Genomic DNA, 20,063 nt, shown 5'->3' on the forward strand with positions numbered 1-20,063 from the left:
AGCACAATGGACTGTCTTCAGTATCCTGTGATAAGCCATAATGGAAAAGAATATGAAAAAGGATGTTTATATGTTCTGTATAACAATCACTTTGCTGTACCACAGAAGTTAATACAACATTGTAAATCAACTATATTTCAACAAAATTTTTAAAAATTAGCTGGTCTTAAAAGGAGATTGAAACCAACATTATGCAGTGTATGACTTTCTTTACATCCAGCAAGTTAGCTGATAGGCCCTCTAATGAGCTGGAGAAGAACATAGGAATTCAAATATTGAGCAGGAAGTTACAGGAAGAGCTTTGGAGTATAAAAAGCTGGAAATAACTCCAATTCTGCCAATATCTTTTTTAGCCTGCCAAACCTTTATTTTACTTTCTTTCAATTAGTATTCCCTATGCTGTACATCAGAAATTAACACAACATTGTAATCAACTATACTTCAATTAAAAAAAAGAAAGAAAAAAATTAGTATTATATTCCCTACCTTATAGCACTGATATGAAGCTCAAATGATGCAATGAACCAAGGCACAGTAAATGCTTAATAAATAGTCGGGAGCCTCACTGCCTCACCTTCTCTAAGTGTATGTAGTTACTGCCCTACTGAAAAGCTTCCACCTAAGTTAAAAAAAAAAAAAAAACTCTAAATTTTAAATTCTAAAGTGCAGGTCTACCATCATCACAGGGAGAAATTTCAACTGTAATGTCATGGTTAATTTAGAGTAAGACAATATCATACTGTAAACTTGGATCATAGTGGGTTTTTTTCTCCAAGTGTTCTTTTGAGAGCACTTTAGAGTTGAAAGTAAGTTGCTGATGTTGCTTTATGTACTTGCTAAAACAGTGTGCTTGCTCTTTTTTTTCATTAGGGGGAGTTTGTTGCTTGTCTCTTGTCCCTATTACGGCAAATGACAGATAGACATTATCAGCAGCTTCTCGATAGTTTCAATACAAAAGAAGAACTAAGGGTAAGTGACATTATATGGTGTTCTTTAGTATATCTTTTTAGTTTCTCTTTTTCTTATTTATCATCATTCAGATAATTTTTTCACAATTGCTTTATCTGATTCCATTAAATTCTGTTTTTTATCAGATTTATCCGTAGATTTGCTCTTCTGTAAATTGACTCTTTAAAATTTCTGTACCCAGGCCAAGAAATTAACTCTAATTTTGGGCAAGCATATAAGATTTGAAACGCCTATCATCAAAGTCCAATAAAATAACCTAGAAATAGAGTAACAGAACTAATGAGACAAAAATCAAATAGACTAAGTCTAATAGTGGTAATGTTGCCTTAATAGAAAATAAGGGAGAATATATTATCTTAATAGAAATAGCCTTACTATAAAATAAGGGAGAATATATTTTAGCTGATTTCATCCTGCTAAAACCGATGGACAGGGAGGCCTGGCATGCTGCAATTCATGGGGTCACAAAGAGTCGGACACGACTGAGCAACTGAATTGAACTAAAAGCCACAGTGAGAAGTTCTGGCTACAGCATTCTGACTAGGGAGGCAGAGTTTATATTTGATATTCTCTATAGGCTGTAGTCTAATCATTATGCTATGCTACTCTGACAGTCTGACATTAAATAGAAAATATTGATGTCTAGTTTGTAAAAGTCTGATCTTTGCTAAGATTTAGGGAACCTTAATGCTTCCTTCCTTTAATGTTTCCTGGTCTGCTGCAGTCCATGGGTTGCAAAGAGTTGGATACAAATGGCAACTGAACAACAATGCTTCCTTCATGGTGTTCACTAAAATCTTAGAAGTTGATTGTCCTCAGTGATAGGAATGATCTGTCATCTGTCATTAATTATGTCTATTTCTCTTCCATTGCTTCAGTTTCCAGACAGGTTCATACATAAACCATCAAAATGGAAGGGTTTCTTTAGTGCTGGTGAAACCACCCTCCTTCTCAGATGGGACTTAAACCCACAATCTCTGACTTAGGAGGGGACTCAAACCCCATCTTTCTATTGAAACTGCTCACCTTCTCACCTGAACTCACTGAAGCTCAGGTTCTTTTGTCACAGAAAGAATTCAGCAAGAGGCAAAGTGATAGGCGAACAGTGAGATCATTAGCATAGAACGCTTGTGAGAGATACACAAGTGGGCCAGCAAGACAGTGCAACCCCAAGAACAAAGAGGGCTACATTTTTTTAATCAAAGAAAAAATGGGGAAAAGACCACCTTCTTCCTCGTTTGGGGGTAGATATAAAGGTTTTACATCATCAGTTCTGCCTTTGAACCCAGTGTGGACTGAGACTGTCATGGCACTATTTAAGTCATATGTATATTAGCAAATATAGTAATTCATCTCAGATTTTGGTATAATATCCTTTTTCAAATAGTTTATTTCCCCTTTCACCTGTATTCCTATCTTGACTACATACAGAAATGCTGCTCTTCACAGACCATTAATTTCCTGACTTCATGTAACATATCTATTGTCTTGTGTTTTAACTATCACAACTTGTTCACAGGTTGAGTGTGCCTTGCACTTGAATGTACCTGATCTTCCTTAAAGGTGGTATAGATTGTTGCTAGGTTACTGTCTTTTCTTGAGTGATTAGCCTATAACAGTCTCGCAAACCCTCTTAAAATTCTGTTTGTTTTTAAGCCTCTAGTGAGATTTCCAAACTGTTTAATTTTCCTCCTCTGTCCCTATCACTAAGGGATGAAGAATTATAAGACAGTGGATATAGTTACACTGTAAGAATTACATGATTAAAAGCCTTCATGGTGTCAATGGATAGGGAAAAAGTGGAAACAGTGTTGGATTTCATTTTTTTGGGCTCCAGAATCGCTGCAGATGGGGACTGCAGCCTTGAAATTAAAAGACTCATGCTCCTTGGAAGAAAAGCTATGGCAAACCTAGACAGTGTATTAAAGATTAGAGAGGTCACTTTGCTAACAAAGGTCCATATAGTCAAAGCTATGGTTTTTCCAGTAGTCATGTATGGATGTGAGAGTCAGACCATAAAGAAGACTGAGCACTGAAGAATTGATGCTTTTGAACTGTAGTGTTGGAGAAGAATCTTGAGAGTCCCTTGGATGGCGGGGAGATTAAACCAGTCAATCCTAAAGGAAATCAGTCCTGAATAGTCATTGGAAGGACTGGTGCTGAAGTTGAAGCTCCAGTACTTTGGCCACCTGATACAAAGAGCTGACTTGTTGGAAAAGACCCTGATGCTGGGAAAGATTGAGGGTGCGATAGAGGATGAGATGTGATGGATGATATCACTGACTCATTGGACATGAGTTTGAGCAAACTCAGTGAAGAACAGGGAAGCCCGACGTGCTGCAGTCCTTGGGGTCACAGATAGTTGGACATGACTTAGTGATTGAACAATGGTGTCTTAGAGCAAGATTTATAGTTTTAATATAGATAGTGCATAAGGGTCACTTCTTTTTGACTTTTAAATGTTGTATAATCTCAGATGAATTTTTCAATTACCTTGGATCAGTTTATAAGCAGAGTCATATGAAACAAAGAATAGATTTGGGCAGGTGTAATCTATTTGAAAGTTGATTAGCATATGTCCAAGCCTGAAAATATCATGTTTTTCATGCTTGTATTAATATTTAATCTTGAGGTTAGAATTTAAAATGGATAAATGGATCTTAGAGCTTATCTACTCTACATACAGAAATCCATGTGATTAAAAAGGAAAATAATTGTGCAGTTATGAACTATCATCACAAGTTGAATATTTAACACAGTAAATCATTAGATTTTACGAAGTCTATAACTTCGTATTTCAAAATTCACATAGGAAAAGATTACGTATTTTCACAGAGCCTGGGAATAAAAAAAAATAGTGGAAAAGCATAAGCCAAAAAAACATTGTTTAATCTAGGTATTGAGTTTTATGCTTTAATATTCATGTTAACAATAATAAGGCAAATGAAAATAATGAATGATAATGGAATAATGAAAATAATGGAATGTTTCAGGTGACTTTTCCTTTGGTCAGCCATATACTTTTTCAAAAGACATATGTCCCTCTTCAAAATAGTGGGGCCTAAAAACAAAACAAAACTGGACTTTCAGGTCAGGAAAATGATTTAATGAGGATACTTTATCTATCCTTCGGGAAGTACAGATTGAGAGGCATACCAAGTGCTATCAGTGTTGTTATGTAACCAGCGACAAAAAGGCCACTTCCTGCTGGGGGTGGGATCAAACAGGTTAACGGGCAGTGACATAGGCAGAGGAAGTGGTGAAGACACAGTTAACACGCAGTGCCTCGGAGCATCTAGGAATTGCAGCCAGCCCAAACTCAAGGGTAGAGGAAACCTTGCCAAAGGAAGTCTTGGCTGAAAACTGAGTAGGAGTGTGCTGGCCCTGTTTGGCTAAGACATTCGGCTCTCTCAACTATGTTGTTGCTCAGTCTCGAAGCTGTGTCTGACTCTTTGTGACCCAGTGGGCTGCAGCACGCCAGGTTCCTCTGTCCTTCACTCTCTCCCGGAGTTTGCTCAGATTCATGTCCATTGAGTTGGTGATGCCTATCTCAACATCTCATCCGCTGCCACCCGCTTCTTTCAGCTGTAATGTCACCCAGATATCCTGATACACCACATCTGCCATTCTACCATTATAATAGTTACTAGAATCTGGAATCTTTTTGCTTGTTTATATATATCCCAACTCCTAGCTATTAGGTTATATAAGCTTCTTGACATCTGAAACTATTGCTGGGTCACTGCTATATCCTCAAGCCCAGAGCTTGCCTAACACATTGTCGGTATTCAGGCAACATCTGTGAATGGACTGACTGTAGAGTTGAGAAGAGAGTTGTAAAACATAAGCCTCTCTGAAAATATATATATGTATATATAGATTTTATTATGAAGACATTGGAAAACTGTGGAGGGTTTTAAGAAGGGACAGACATGATCACATTTGTATTAAGAAAGACCTATCTGGATGCACTATGGAATTATTGCATATTTGCTAAATTTGATGAGCATTTTCAATGCATTGGTAAGAGTGGGAAGCCAAGGTGTCATAGACTGAAGGATTAAAAAAGAAAAAGATGTAGTGGATGTAAACTGTGTTTCAAGAAGAGGAGTACAAGGTGTCTACTGAAGGAGAACTTGAGCTATTAGAGGAATATTTATCATGGAGAAAGCTTAAACATATTGAATTGTTAATAATCAGAGCTGGTAGAAAGGGAGACACTAAAAATAAAAAGGTGCTAACTCACCGGGGAAAGTCCCTAAGAAAGCAGCTGGAGGGATCTAATTAATCTTACGCCTTGCCCAGTGTAAGACTGGAAGGGAAATAACTGGAGTGAAGGCAGGCTGGAGGGCATTTATCTTATGAAAGGCTAATTAGTCATCTGGTTTTCATTTGTACTTAAAAAATGCAGATGCCACCTTTTAGCATATGTTTTTCATGTTCTCAGTTTTCTTCAAAGTCAGATATCTGTATTCATGCTACTGAAACCTATGTTACAAGACTTTCCAAAGATGATTGCAGTGGTCCACAGTCCCTTAACTAGAGTCCTCATACCACATGTATTTCAGAAATCAGAATGTTTGCTATTCCAGAAAGATAGTGTAGCACATATACTGTGTAGTAACATCTATAGCATCTCCAGGAGATGCTATAGCAACTATAGTTTGATGCTATAGCAACTACATCTATAGCAACTACAGTTTGACCCTTGAACAATGTGCAATTAAAAATCCACAGGGAACTTATGGTCAGTCCTCTGTATATGTGGTTCCTCCCTATCCCAGTTTCCTCTGTATCTATAGCTCCACATACATGGATTCAACCAGCTACGATTGTGCAGTATTGGGGTATTTACTACTGAAAAGCTGAAGCTACAATACTTTGGCCACCTGATGCAAAGAACTGACTCATTTGAAAAGGCCCTGATGCTGGGAAAGACTGAAGGCGGGAGGAGAAGGGGACAACAAAGGATGAGATGGTTGGATAGCATCACCGACTCAATGGATATGAGTTTGAGCAAGCTCTGGAAGTTGGTGATGGACAGGGAAGCCTGGTGTGCTGCAGTCCATGGGGTTGCAAAGAGTCAGACATGACTGAGCGACTGAACTGAACTGAATTGAATTGAACTATTGAAAAAAATCTGTTTAAGTGAATCTGCACAGCCCAAACCCATATTGTCAAGGGTCCACTGAATAATCAAACACTCAGTTTTTCTGCAGCTAAACAAAATATTCACTCTAGGTGGGATATATAAAGACCTTCTAAGTAGTTTGGTTTTGCTGCCAAATGGATCCTCAAACCAAAAGTCTTAAGAGGACTATGGGCTTTGGTATTCTCATAAAGGAACTGAGATCCTCAAAAAGCAAACATTTAGTCTCATGGAGCTGAATTTTATGGAAACCTGAACAAACTTTTTGACCAACTCAGTACATATGCAGCACTGTTCTAAGAGGTTGGTTAGCATTGACTCATTTAATCCTGAAAAGAACCCCATGAGGTAGGCACTATTATCATTTTATTGTGTCAGTCGCTTGACTCAATAAATATTTGTTGAGTACCTTGACTAGATGTCTGGGATATCAAGACTAATAAAACAGTCTCTATTAATGCCTTTATGTTATTAGGGCATCTAAATCACTCAGTTATAAATGTGTGTGATCTGTATTGATATAAACAACAGTTATGATGGCTAACAGTTATGGGTGAAGGTGAAGTCACTAAGTCATGTCTGACTCTTTGCGACCCCACGGACTGTAGCCTACCAGGCTCTTCCATCCATAGGATTTTCCAGGCAAGAGTACTGGAGTGGGTTGCCATTTCCTTCTCCAACAGTTATAGAGTCCCTCCTTACTCTCACCCTCATAGCCATGAACCAGATACAGTGCTAAACTTTTCTACAGTGTCTCATTTCATCACCCCCTGCAGTGAAGATTGATACTATTTCATTCCCAAGTAACTGAGAGGGCTAGGAATTCTTTTAATGTCTCAGCTCTTGGCTTAGTCAGCAAAACCCAACTTTCCCCCATACGTTCATAACCCAAAATCTTTGATCTAAAATTGTATAACCTTTTCCTTTATTACCTCTTTATAAGAAATGAGCTATTCTAGTCATGATTGGAGGTGTCTGAAAATACCAAAGTAGCAGAGGGAGAGTTTGGGGAGTTTTTTTTGCTTAGGTTAGAAATTGAATAAATAAGGAGTATCAGGTAAGGAAAGATAAAGCTTCATTGTTGTTGTTGTTTAGTCTCTAAGTCATGTCCAACCCTTTGTGACCCCATAAACTGCGGCATGTGAGGCTTCTCTGTCCATCACTATCTCCCTGAGTTTGCTAAAACTCATGTCTATTGAGTCAGTGATGCCACCCAACCACCTTATCCTCTGTTGCCCCTTTCTCCTCTTGCCCTCAATTTTTCCCAGCATCAGGATATTTTCCAGTGAGTCTGCTCTTCACATCAGGTGGCCAAAGTATTGGAGCTTCAGCATCAGTCCTTCCAATGAATCTTCAGGACTGATCTCCTTTAGGATGGATGGTTGGACTTCCTTGCAGTCCAAGGGACTCTCAAGAGTCTTCTCCAACACCACAGTTCAAAAGCATCAATTCAGCACTCAGCTTTCTTAATGGCCCAACTCTCACATCCATACATGACTAATGGAAAACCATAGCTTTGACTAGACGGACCATTGTCAACAAAGTGATCTCTCTGCTAACTTTCTAGAGTGATTAGTGAAAAATCATAGCTGATCCTGGAATTAGACACTGAAAATCCCAATAAGCCTACCGGTTTAAAGTAATAAAGCATACATCCTCTTTTCCTTCACACATATGTATTCTAATTCCCAGAGGTAACTACTGTTAACACATCAGGGTGTATCTTCATAGACTGTTTTCTTTGCTGCATCCGCATGCCTATGGATCATATTATTCATATGGGTTGCACTTCTTTTCACACAATAATGTATCATGGACATTATATGGCCCACTGCATCATTCATTTTTCTGAATCTCATTACATAATGTTCCAAACTTAATCATTCCCCTTTTGGTGAGCATTCAGTATGTTTATGACTTTTTCCATTAGAAAGGATACATGGGGATGTAAATTGGAAAGCTATTGCAGAGAACAGTATAGAGATTCCTTACAAAACTAAAAATAGAGCTACTATATTGTCCTGTAATCTTAATCCTGGCCATATATCTAGACAAAATTCTAATTTGAAAAGCTACATGCACTCCAATTTCATAGCTACACAATTTACAATAGTCAAGATATGAAAGCAACCTAAATGTCTATCAATGGAGGAATGCATAAAGTTGTGGTATGTATATACAATTCACACCTGAAACTAACACAACATTGTAAATTAACTATACTTCAATAAAAATATTTTAAAAATGAAATAACTACCTTCTATCAAAAAAATATACATATTAATATAAAGAAGGGATCCTGCCATGTACATCTTAATGTCAATACATAGATCTCCATGGACTTGTGCCCTTATTGCTGTAGAATGAATTTCTGGAATTTGAACTGTTGGATCATGGGATATACACATTCTAAATCTTATTTGGTGCTGACAAATTATATACTGAGATTTTCAAATTACTGTTTTGGTTGTTCTTTTTTTTTTCCTTCTTATCAATTCAAAGAGAGATTTGGCCTAGCAGTTCCCCATGAGTCTCTAAATCAAAATGATTGTTGAAAGTATGTAGTTCTCAAGTATCTGCTAAGCCTCGAGTGTTTGAATTCCATTCTTGCTTGGAAACTTGGGGTGTCTCCAGGGTTACTATTGGAGTCGCTTCTAGCGTGGTGCACAGTAGGCTGTTTCTCCTTGGTCTTCAGGTCCTTGTGTGTGAGGCACAGAGTCAGCTGAAGTGAGGAGGAGCGCGGCCCTCCGTGCTAGTCCTCTGGATTGTTGCCTTCCTTCTCTAGAACCTGCCATTATTTTAGAAATGAACAAAAGCGAAAACTAAGCAGTGATTAGAGTTTCTTTCCTTCTTCTGTAGTCAGTAATGTTTTATTATAACTGACCCTTTATAATACACCCGCCTTCTACTGTGGGCTAAAGTTTTGTCCATATCCCTGACATTTTATGTATATAGAGAGCAGTAAAACTCCTATTTTTTGTTGATTATGACTTTTCATATAGAGCTGTGAGGATCTTGCCCTCAGCTTGAGAGTATACATGTTCTGAAAGTTAGATACAGCACTATTATTACCTTTCATTGTCTCCCTTATATTAGCCCACTAGCTTGCAACAGTCATATCTGATCAAGTCTCAAGCCATCTGTAAAATCTGAGGCCTTAACATTGTCTACAGGACAAAACCCAGTCTCTTCATCGTCTTCCTTATCCTCAATCTTCCTTCCATCCTCATTGTCCTCCATCCCTTTCCAAACACCTCTCATTCCTGTCACTTAAGATTACTGTGATTACTTGTATATTCCTCACAAACTATAGATAATTTTAAATTCCTGTTTCACCTCCTGCTTTAAATCTGGCTCAGGAGTCACTTTTTAGAACATTTTATTTTACAGTGTGCTGCGTCTTCCTTGCTCTGTGGGCTTTCTCTCCAGTTGCAGTGAACGGGGGCTCCTCTCCAGCTGTGGTGTGTGGGCTTTTCATCGCAGTGGCGTCTCTTGTTGTGGTGTCAGCAGCTGTAGCTCCCGGGTTCTAGAGCATGGGCTGAACAGTTGTGGGGCATGGGCTTAGGTGCTCTGTAGCATGTGGGATCTTCCTGAATCAGGGATCAAACCCACGTCTCCTGCATTGGCAGGTGGATTCTTTACCACTGAGCCATAGGGAAGCCCCAGATGTCACTTTTTAAAAATGAAGCCTTTACAGACCACAGTCCCTCTCTGTGAGAACATGTGCATGTTTTCTTGTATTCTTGATGACTGTGAGCTCTCTGAGAGTAAGGACTCTGTGTCCTAAGCATTAAATCTTTATTGAGTGACTCAACCCTCATAATAAATGTCTGATTGCTTCAGAAGCTGTCTTTTTCCATTAAGTTATTTCAACTTATAGTCTTTATTTTATTACAAAAAAAAAATTCTATAGTTCTTGAAGATTGAGGACCATTTGGAAGTTATTTTTGCATAATCTACTTAGTATATTGTAAGGGTATAAATATAAATTTCAATGTGATCATTTTGATTAACACTCTTTAACTGAGTTCAGACCCTGAATCAACAGTGTCACATATTTGAAATTTGTGGCAGATTTTTAAAATAATATTTGACTATAGCCTGAATCATGTTGTTATTGTTGAGGCGCTGAGCTGTGTCTATGTTAGCCCACGGACTGCAGTGCACCAGGCTCCCGTGTCCTTCACTGTCTTCTGGAGAGGAATTACTCAAATTCGTTTCCATCGAGCCAGTGATGCTATCTAACCATCTTATACTCTGCCACCCTTTTCTCCTTTTGCCTTCAGTCTTTCCCAGCATCAGGATCTTTTCCAATGAGTCAGCTCTTTGCAAGAGGTGGCATTGGAGCTTCAGCATCAGTCCTTCCAATGAATATTCAGGGTTGGTTTCCTTTAGGATTGACTGGTTTGATCTCCTAGCTGTCCAAGGGACTCTCAAGAGTCTTCTCCAGAACCACATTTCGAAAGCATCAGTTCTTCAGTGCTCAGCCTTCTTTATGGTCCAACTCCCCCAGATTTCTTAACTCAGGTTTCCTGATCTCCAAAGGTCTCCTTCTGTGTCTCACCAATTCTGTTTCATATACAGCTGATTTCTATCTTGTGTTGTTCTGATACCATAATATATTTAAACACAAAACATTGTGTTGTATATTGTAGTCAGAAAATCTCTGTGAAGGAGGAGTGTGATCTTCTTACATGTATGTATAAAGTCCCTCAGTGTCTCTGCATTGTCCTCAGGATGAATTTCCAAACTGCTTACCAGGGAAAAGGTAGGAGATTCATTTGTCTCTTTTCTGTTTGTATATCCTTGGTCCATATTTATTGCTATCTTCCTGTTTATCTATCTATCCATCTTTTATGTATCCCTACCCACCTACCATTATATCTACTACTGTGGGCAAGAATCCCTTAGAAGAAATGGAGTCACCATCATAGTCCACAAAAGAGCCCAAAATGCAGTACTTGGATGCAGTCTCAGAAATGACAGAATGATCTCTGTTTGTTTCCAAGACAAGCCATTCAATAACACAGTAATCCAAGTCTATGCCCTGACCAATAATGCTGAAGAAGCTGAAGTTGAACGGTTCTATGAAGACCTACAAGACCTTCTAGAACTAACACCCCAAAAATATGTCCTTTTCATTATAGGGGACTTGTATGCAAAAGTAGGAAGTCAGGAAATATCTGGAGTAACAGACTAATTTGGTCTTGGAGTACAGAATGAAGCAGGGCAAAGGCTAACAGAGTTTTGCCAAGAGAACGCACTGGTCATAGCAAACACCCTCTTCCAACAACACAAGAGAAGACTCTACACATGGACATCATCAGATGATCAATACTGAAATCAGATTGATTGTATTCTTTGCAGCCAAAGATGGAGAAGCTCTATACAGTCAGCAAAAACAAGGCTGGGAGCTGACTGTGGCTCAGATCATGAACTCCTTATTGCCAAATTCAGACTTAAATTGAAGAAAGTAGTGAAAACCACCAGACCATTCAGGTATGACCTAAATCAAATCCCTTATGATTATACAGTGGAAGTGACAAGTAGATTCATTCAAGGGGTTAGATCCAATAGAAAGAGTGCCTGAAGAAGTATGGATGGAGAAGGTTCAGAACATTGTACAGGAGGTAGGGATCAAGACGATCCCCAAGAAAAAGAAATGCAAAAAAGGCAAAATGATTGTCTGAGGAGGGCTTACAAACAGCTATGAAAAGAAGAGAAGCAAAAGGCAAAGGAGAAAAGGAAAGATATACCCATTTGATTGCAGAGTTCCAAAGAATGGCAAGGAGAGATAAGAAAGCCCTCCTCAGTAATCAATGCAAAGAAATAGAGGAAAACAATAGAATGGGAAAGACTAGAGATCTCTTCAAGAAAATTAGGGATACCAAGGGAAATTTTCATGCAAAGATGGGCTCAATAAAGGATGGAAATGGTATGGACCTAACAGAAGCAGAATATATTAAGAAGCGGTGGCAAGAATAAAGAGAAGAATATACAAAAAAGGTCTTCAGGACCCAGATAAATCATGATGGTGTGATCACTCACCTATAGCCAGACATCCTGGAATGCAAAGTCAAGTGGGTCTTAGGAAGCATCGCTCCAGAAAAAGTTGTACGACTCTTTTCTTATAGGTGATGGAATTCCAATTGAGCCATCTCAAATCCTAAAAGATGATGCTGTGAAAGTACCGCACTCAATATGCCAGCAAATTTGGAAAACTCAGCAGTGGCCACATGACTGGAAAAGGTCAGTTTTCTTTCCAATCCCAAAGAAAGGTAATGCCAAAGAATGTTCAAACTACCACACAGTTGCACTCATCTCACATGCTAGCAAAGTAATGCTCAAAATTTTCCAAGCCAGACTTCAACAGTATGTGAACCATGAACTTCCAGATGTTCAAGCTGGATTTAAAAAAGGCAGATGAAGCAGAGATCAAATTGCCAACAACCATTGTATCATTGAAAAAGCACAAGAGTTTCAGAAAACCATCGACTTCTGCTTTATTGACTATGCCAAAGCCTTTGACTGTGTGGATCACAACAAACTGTGGAAAATTCTTTGAGAGATGGGACTATCAGATCACCTGACCTGCCTCCTGAGAAATCTGTATGCAGGTCAAGAAGCAACAGTTAGAACTGGACATGGAACAACAGACTCGTTCCAAATTGGAAAAGGAGTACGTCAAGGCTGTATATTGTCATCCTGCTTATTTAACTTATATGCAGAGTACATCATGAGAAACACTGGGCTGAAAGAAATGCAAGCTGGAATCAAGATTGCCGGGAGAAAGATGATGACACCACCTCTATGGCAGAAAGCGAAGAACTATAGAGCCTCATGATGAAAGTGAAAGAGGAGAGTGAAAAAGTTGGCTTAAATCTCCACATTCAGAAAACTAAGATCATGGCACCTGGCCCCATCACTTCATGGCAGATAGATGGGAAAACAGTGGAAAGAGTGACAGATTTTATTTTTGGGGCTCCAGAATCACTGCAGATGGGGAACTGCAGCCATGAAATTAAAAGATGCTTGCTCCTTGGAAGAAAAGTTATGACCAACCTAGACAGCATATTAAAAAGCAGAGACATTCCTTTGCCAACAAAGGTCCATCTAATCAAAGCTATGGTTTTTCCAGTAGTCATGTATGGAAGTGAGAGTTGGACTATAAAGAAAGCTGAGCACTGAAGAATTGATGCTTTTGAACTGTGGTGTTGGTGAAGACTCTTGAGAATCCCTTGGACTGCAAGGAGATCCAACCCATCTATCCCAAAGGAAATCAGTCCTGAATATTCATTGGAAGGATTGATGGTGAAGCTGAAATTCCAGTACTTTGGCCACCTGATGCAAAGAACTGACTCATTAGAACTGACCCTGATGCTGGGAAAGATTGAAGGCAGGAGGAGAAGGGAACGACAGAGGATGAGATGGTTGGATGGCATCACCAACTCAATGGACATGAGTTTGAGTAGGCTCTGGGAGTTGGAGATGGACAGGGAAGCCTGGCGTGCTGCAGTCCATGAGGTCGCAAAGAGTCGGACATGACTGAGCAACTGAACTGAACTGACCCACCTACACACCCCATTTCTGAGTACTCCGTTTTGCAGCCTGGGTGAGCCTATGTTCTGTCTTGCCTCTGGGGCTGGGAAGTGCCCTTCCCTTGGTGTGAAATACCTGTGAAAGTGAAAGTGTTAGTCCCTCAGTCCTGTCTGACTCTTTGCGACGCCATGGACTGTAGCCCACCTAGCCCGCCAAACTCTTCCATCCATGGGATTTTCCAGGCAAGAATACTGGAGTGGGTTGCCATTTCCTTCTCCAGGGGCTCTTCCTGACCCAGGGATTGATCCCGGGTCTCCGCATTGCAGGTCTGCAATGCAGGTCAGTTGCAGTGACCTGCAGTATAGTCACAGCAATTAATGACCATATTAATTATTTTCAGTCTCTTCTAACTATAAGAGACTTTAAAGTGTTATTCACTCAGTCATGTCTGACTCTTTGAGACTCCATGGACTGTCGTCTACTATCTGAGCTATCAGGGAAGCAGTGAAATAACTGGCCTACAGATTTATCCTAGTTTGTAACACATCCTTAAACAGATGAGCACTCATCTCTCCCACAAAACTGAGTTTGAGGAAAGCAAAGGTCACATTCAGCTAACTCATCATCGTGTGGCCTATTGCAGATACTGTGTAAATATTCTTACATGAATAAAGGAAAGAATATATTTTATCCCACTAGGTGTCCCCAGTCTCTTTTACTGTGCCTAGCACATATTAAAGCATCCAATATTTATGAATGAATAAATGTTAATGATAATCTAACATCATAACGGTTACTTCTGCTTTCTTTTCTATTTGAATGTGAGACTTTTATTGTTTGTGAAGGTTTTCACCTGAACCTTCTTTGAACCTCTCGCACTGCAGAAAAGAAATGTTGCTGTGAAATAAAACTCCTCCCTATTTTTTTTAATTTGTTGCCTTATTTGAATAATAACCAGTAATGCAACTAAATACCTATGTTGTGCTATTTGAAGTTAACAAACATAAAAGAAACTGCTTCCAGGCTGCCAATTTTAAAATAATGGCATATGAAACACTTATTTTTGTGTCTATCCAAACCAGAGTATGATTGCAACAGTGTTCTTTTTTTAAATTTTAAAAAGAACCTGTTACTTATTGTTTATATGTGCAAAATAATTTCACTTATCTGTGCAGACAGTCTTGTTTAGTGAAAAGTACTTAGAATAGACAAGGAAATACCCTTGCATTTGGGGAGGGATGGGATGGTGAGCCTCACATTCAGGTCTCAGTGCTTTAAAATATTGGCACTGAGTTTGAAATGTAACCTGTCACAAGGCAGTTGACAAGAATACTTGCTGAATCCATATAAGTACCGCAGTGGAATGTACTTGTGATACCATCTACCGAAACATTAACCTTCAGTTTAGAAATATAAAAAGTTTTGTATACTGCATGAATAGATGAGTGGCCATATTAATTATTTTTAGTCTCTTCTAACTACAAGAGACTTTAAAGTGTTAGTCACTCAGTCATGTCTGACTCTTTGAGACTCCATGGACTGTCGTCTACCAGGCTCCTCTGTCCATGGAATTCTCCAGACAAGAATACTAGAGTGGGTAGCCACTCCCTTCTCCAGAGGATCTTCCCAATTCAGGGATTGAACCTGGGTCATGCATTGCAGGCATATTTTTTACCATCTGCTGCTGCTGCTAAGCCGCTTTAGTCGTGTCTGACCATGTGCAACCCCATAGATAGCAGCCCACCAGGCTCCTCTGTCCCTGGGGTTCTCCAAGCAAAAACACTGGAGTGGGTTGCCATTTCCTTCTCCAATGCATGCATGCATGCTAAGTCGCTTCAGTTGTGTCTGACCCTGTGGGACCCCATGTCCAGCAGCCCACCAGGCTCCCCTGTCCACAGGATTATCTAGGCAAGAATACTGGAGTGGGTTGCCATATCTTTCTCCATTTTACCATCCAAGTCACCAGGAAAGCCCAAGCCCTCGCATTATAAAGCCTCAGAGCTCAACTCCAGAGAGGTTAAATAAATTATCTAGGTCATTGAGCTTGTTAATGACAGAGGCAGGATTAGAATCTAGATTTTCTGATCTCAGTATAATGTTCTTTTATTTTTCATTATAAGATTTCTACAAATGAATGTGTTTGGTTTCACAAAGGTAGATGAAGCTCAGAAAGCTACTTAAGATAGTGAGAGGTTTTCTTCAGGGAAATAAAAGTTGATGTCAGTTTGTAGGCATTGGCCCAAGGCCCCATGCTGCCACGCCTTTTATTGTGTGAGATAAATGGGAGTAGGAAAATGAGATGGTACAGAAACAGGTTGTTTGTCTCCAGTCCTACACCTGGAATAACTGCCTTTGTCCCCTGCGCTGCAAAACAGCAGTCAAAGTTGCTAGCCCTGAAGATAGATATCTTGCCTCCTGTAGCCAATTTTTCAGCCATTTTTTTTCCCTCTGTGCAAGAGACATCCCTCTCTCCTATTCCCTAGTGAGGGGTGCTGCCTCCAATTTCCAATTCTGTTTACTGATTAGAGGAGAAAAGATGAAACATCACCATTTTAGAACCTACAGTGGTAAAGATTCCACCTGCCAATACAGGAGGTGCAACAAGAGACGTGGATTCAATCCCTGGGTCGGGAAGATCCACTGGAGAAGGAAATGGTAATCCACTCCAGTTTTTTTGCCTGGAAAAGTCCATGGATAGAGGAGCCTTTTGGGACAGTCCATGGGGTTACAAACAGTCAGACACGACTTAGCAACTGAGGGCACGTGTGTGCGCGTGCGCGCGCGCACACACACACACACACAAGTGCATGTGTGCTAAGCTGCTTCAGTACCGTCTGACTCCTAGCGACCCTATATTCTATAGCCCACCTGAATCCTCAGTCCATGGGATTCTCCAGGCAAGAATACTGGAGTGGGCTGCCATTTCATTCTCCCAACAAAAGTACTTGTAAACTATGGAAAACAAGTGACTCCCCACCTTCAGGATTTTTCTTTAATATCTATCTAAGCAAATACCTCAAGACAGAAAACTAAAGTGAGGTATAACACTTTGAAAGGTAAATGCAAACAGTTTTTGCAAGGATTATATGTGTTCATGTCTGCAAAACTCAGAAGAATCAACAGGAAAACTGAAAAAAGATCTAGAAGTGCATTAAAAAGAGCTTCTCATAGTTTTGATATGCTAATGACCCCCTATCCCAGTGGAGGGCTAGAATGGGAGGTTTCCCAAAATTATCTGACCTGAAGGAGAATACGTTTGGGAAACTGTGGTAGTTCTGCCAACACAGGAAGGGTCTGTCTCACCATTTAAAGACAGACGACCTAGGGGGCATGTTTCCACATGGCATGGACTACACATCAGCGTATGTGTGCTGATGCCAAAGAAACTAAATTAAATCCTTGTCAAAATATTTATGAGTTTGATCAAAGCTGTTAGAATATGTAAACACACACACACACACAGCTCCCACATGTTTCTAGCTTTTTAGGATCTTTCTGTCTACTGATGATATGGGTGACAATGATAATCTTATATTCAAGTGGCTTACATGTTTAACCTAATGTGTTGTTAGGTTTGATAAATAAAACTCTTATATTTGGGGTATTTTTCTAAGCAACACAATACTACTACCTTCAGTGAAATTGTGAAATATGTTTTCCTAGCAGTAATTAAGTTACAGAACTATCTTTAAGTTTTCTAGTTAACAAATCTAAATCATAATTAGATTGAGCCAATCTCTTTTTGAGTAGGGCAAGCTCCATTTCATTCGTTACCTGCGGTGTGTTAGCTTCTTGAGTTCTTGTTAAGTATAATGTGCTCCAGCAATTTGGGTCTGTTTCTTACAATGTTTTAAGAAATGGTATTTCCATGCCTGACAAAAGCTTTTTGTCAAGAGTGTTTCCAGGTGGTCAGCTTAAAGATACCATCGTCATAAATACCACTGCCCCCTAGAATGGCATCTCTGTGAAGAATACCTTGACACACTCTTGGTTTCTAAGGACTTGTCACTGGGCTCAGCTTTATACACATCCCTCTCTCTATTTATTCTGCCTAGGACCTTCAGATTCTATAAACCTGCATGCATCCCATTAATCCTGCATTTTCAGAATGCCCTTTAAGAAACATGGGTTTTTGCCTAAGATGCTTTCCAATGAGCATAGCTTTCTAAATTCTAACACCCACTTAAATGAAAGCATGATTGAACTAAAACCCTTTGCAGTTCTCTTGAACTGAAAAGTACTGAAGTTTAGGATACTATAATAGAAGAAAGAAAATACATTTCCCTGCTAATCTGTTAGTAGTTTTCTGTTTTATTTCTCAAACCTAAATGTTTAGAGCTTGTGGAGAGAAACAAAGTGTCATTTCCACCAGGCATGAGAAAGAGAAAGAAGGAGGAACGTTTGGGAAGGGTAGCAAATCAACTGGTCACTGAGAATGAGCAGGGAGATGATTTTTTCTCCTGGGTAAAGTATTGAGTATGGCTCCTTTCTCTGTAAGTGCTTTGGAAATAGTAACAATAGCTGTGTGTGTGTGTGTGTGTGTGTGTGTGTGTGTGTGTGTGTGTGAACAATTACAATAACTCAGTAAAATGGTCTCTTTCCTCCTTACCCAAGGATTTCCTGCTGCAGATATTTACTGTGTTCCGAATATTGATACGCCCAGAGATGTTTCCAAAGGACTGGACTGTCATGCGCTTGGTGGCTAACAAGTAAGACATTTACATTGATGATAATTGCAACTCATTGAATATGGGAAGTGGAGAATATGGTACATTCACTTTGATCTCAAATTTGAAACCTCCAAATCCTGAAGTTCTTTTTCTTTGCTTCTGAGTTAACTCGTCTCACTTGTTTTGTCTGTCTCTTTGCTTGCCTGCTTGCTTTTCCTAATCATTACTATTTGTTTTAAATAGGTAGTATGTTAACATAGTTCAAAAATCAAACTATAACAGAATATGCCTCAAGAAGTCCGTCTCCCACCTACTTTATTTACCCCTACTCCCAGCCTGCAGTAACCACTTTTATTTGTTTCTTGCATGTCCTTCCACTGTTCCTTTATGCAGAGCTTAGCAGGTAGCAGAATAAATGAACTGTCCTGCAAATCTTTCTTTTAAATAAAAATCCCAGCAATCTTTCCAAATCAATACGTAGAAAGTCCCTCATTCATTTATGGTTTCTTTTTCTTTTGTAGCTGTATAATATTCCACTGACGAGGTGTACCATAGGTTATTTAATACCAGCTTTATTTCTGGACCCTTGAGTCATTTCTGATCTTTCTTAACTCACTTTAACTCAGAGAATACATTCAGCCTCTCCCATATGCTGAGCACTGGGAATAAGATAGGACCCCTGAGTTAGACAGGTGAAGATTAAAGTTCCTTTTACATACCTGAGTGATGTGTATTTTCAGAAGGCTGAAAATAGTGTTCTGAAGGAAGTTCAGGAAGAGATACAGGCATCTGGGGAGTTACTGATGTTGACAAAATTAGCTTATATTAAGCATATTGGGGGGGAAAGTAAAATGATCTCAGGTCAATAGTTGAATGAGTAGGAACCAGGAGAGGAGAGTAAGGGGTGGTCAGAACGGCCTTCTATTCCAGGAGCTATTCCTGGAGGGCACAGCGTCATGGGTTTATCTGCTCTCACGCTTCTGGTCTCTATTATCTCAGGATGTGAAATGAAGATGAAGTGGGTTTGTTTGTTTGTTTTTAGGAAAGTGGCTTGATCTTTACCTCCACATTTATAATTTACCCTATTTCATAAGCATCCTTTCCTTCCAGCCCACATTTGCCTCCCTCTCCTTCCTCCTCTTCTCCCATCCCCAAAACCCTCATGCTCAGGTGAAGCTTGGATTCTTCAGGTATCTGTTCATGGGTCAAAAACACCATTTGTCTTCCCCAGGTACCCAAATATGATGAAGGTAAGAGCCCCAGGAAGATAGGGTTTGATGTTGATTAGATATGCCTAATGTGGCTTCTGCTGCAGTACACATTTAGAGACGAGGAGGTGTTAAAATGCCGTGTTAAAAACTTTGTGAAGTAACAAATTGTATAATATAGCATATTATATTTTACATAAGTACAGAAACAGCTTTTCCATTTTGAAGACTAATTGAGAATCCTGAAATAGCTCTCTTTAGAGTTTAGCATATTTAGTTTGATATCTGTGAGTAGAATCAAATAACTCTTCATCTGGATGTCCAGATGCTACAGGTTTAAGTGGGAACCATTGGTCATGTTTCTGGCCTCATTACCAAACAACAAATATTCTGGGTACCTGGAGAGGGTGTTGAGTGGTCCAGGGAGCCAGCACAGGAAGGGGTCTATGCTGTTGACATCATCATCATACAGCATCATTATTTGGTCATCCTGCCTGCATCTGTGTGCAGAGGGATATTTTGACTTGA

At 39.5% G+C, this 20,063-nt stretch overlaps 1 protein-coding gene across 3 annotated transcripts in view; it reads left to right on the forward strand.

Moving 5' to 3' along the window:
- DOCK4 (dedicator of cytokinesis 4) overlaps positions 1-20,063 on the forward strand; it is a 473,136-nt gene that overhangs the window by 360,702 nt on the left and 92,371 nt on the right. For all 3 annotated transcript variants that reach the window (XM_043872328.1, XM_043872326.1, XM_043872327.1), the window contains exons 26-27: positions 871-969; positions 18,272-18,366. In XM_043872328.1, the coding sequence (XP_043728263.1) occupies positions 871-969; positions 18,272-18,366 (194 nt within the window). The remainder of the gene's footprint in view (positions 1-870; positions 970-18,271; positions 18,367-20,063) is intronic.

Source organism: Cervus elaphus, chromosome 18 (genome assembly GCF_910594005.1).
Source record: "Cervus elaphus chromosome 18, mCerEla1.1, whole genome shotgun sequence".
NCBI classification, from domain to species: Eukaryota; Metazoa; Chordata; class Mammalia; order Artiodactyla; family Cervidae; genus Cervus; species Cervus elaphus.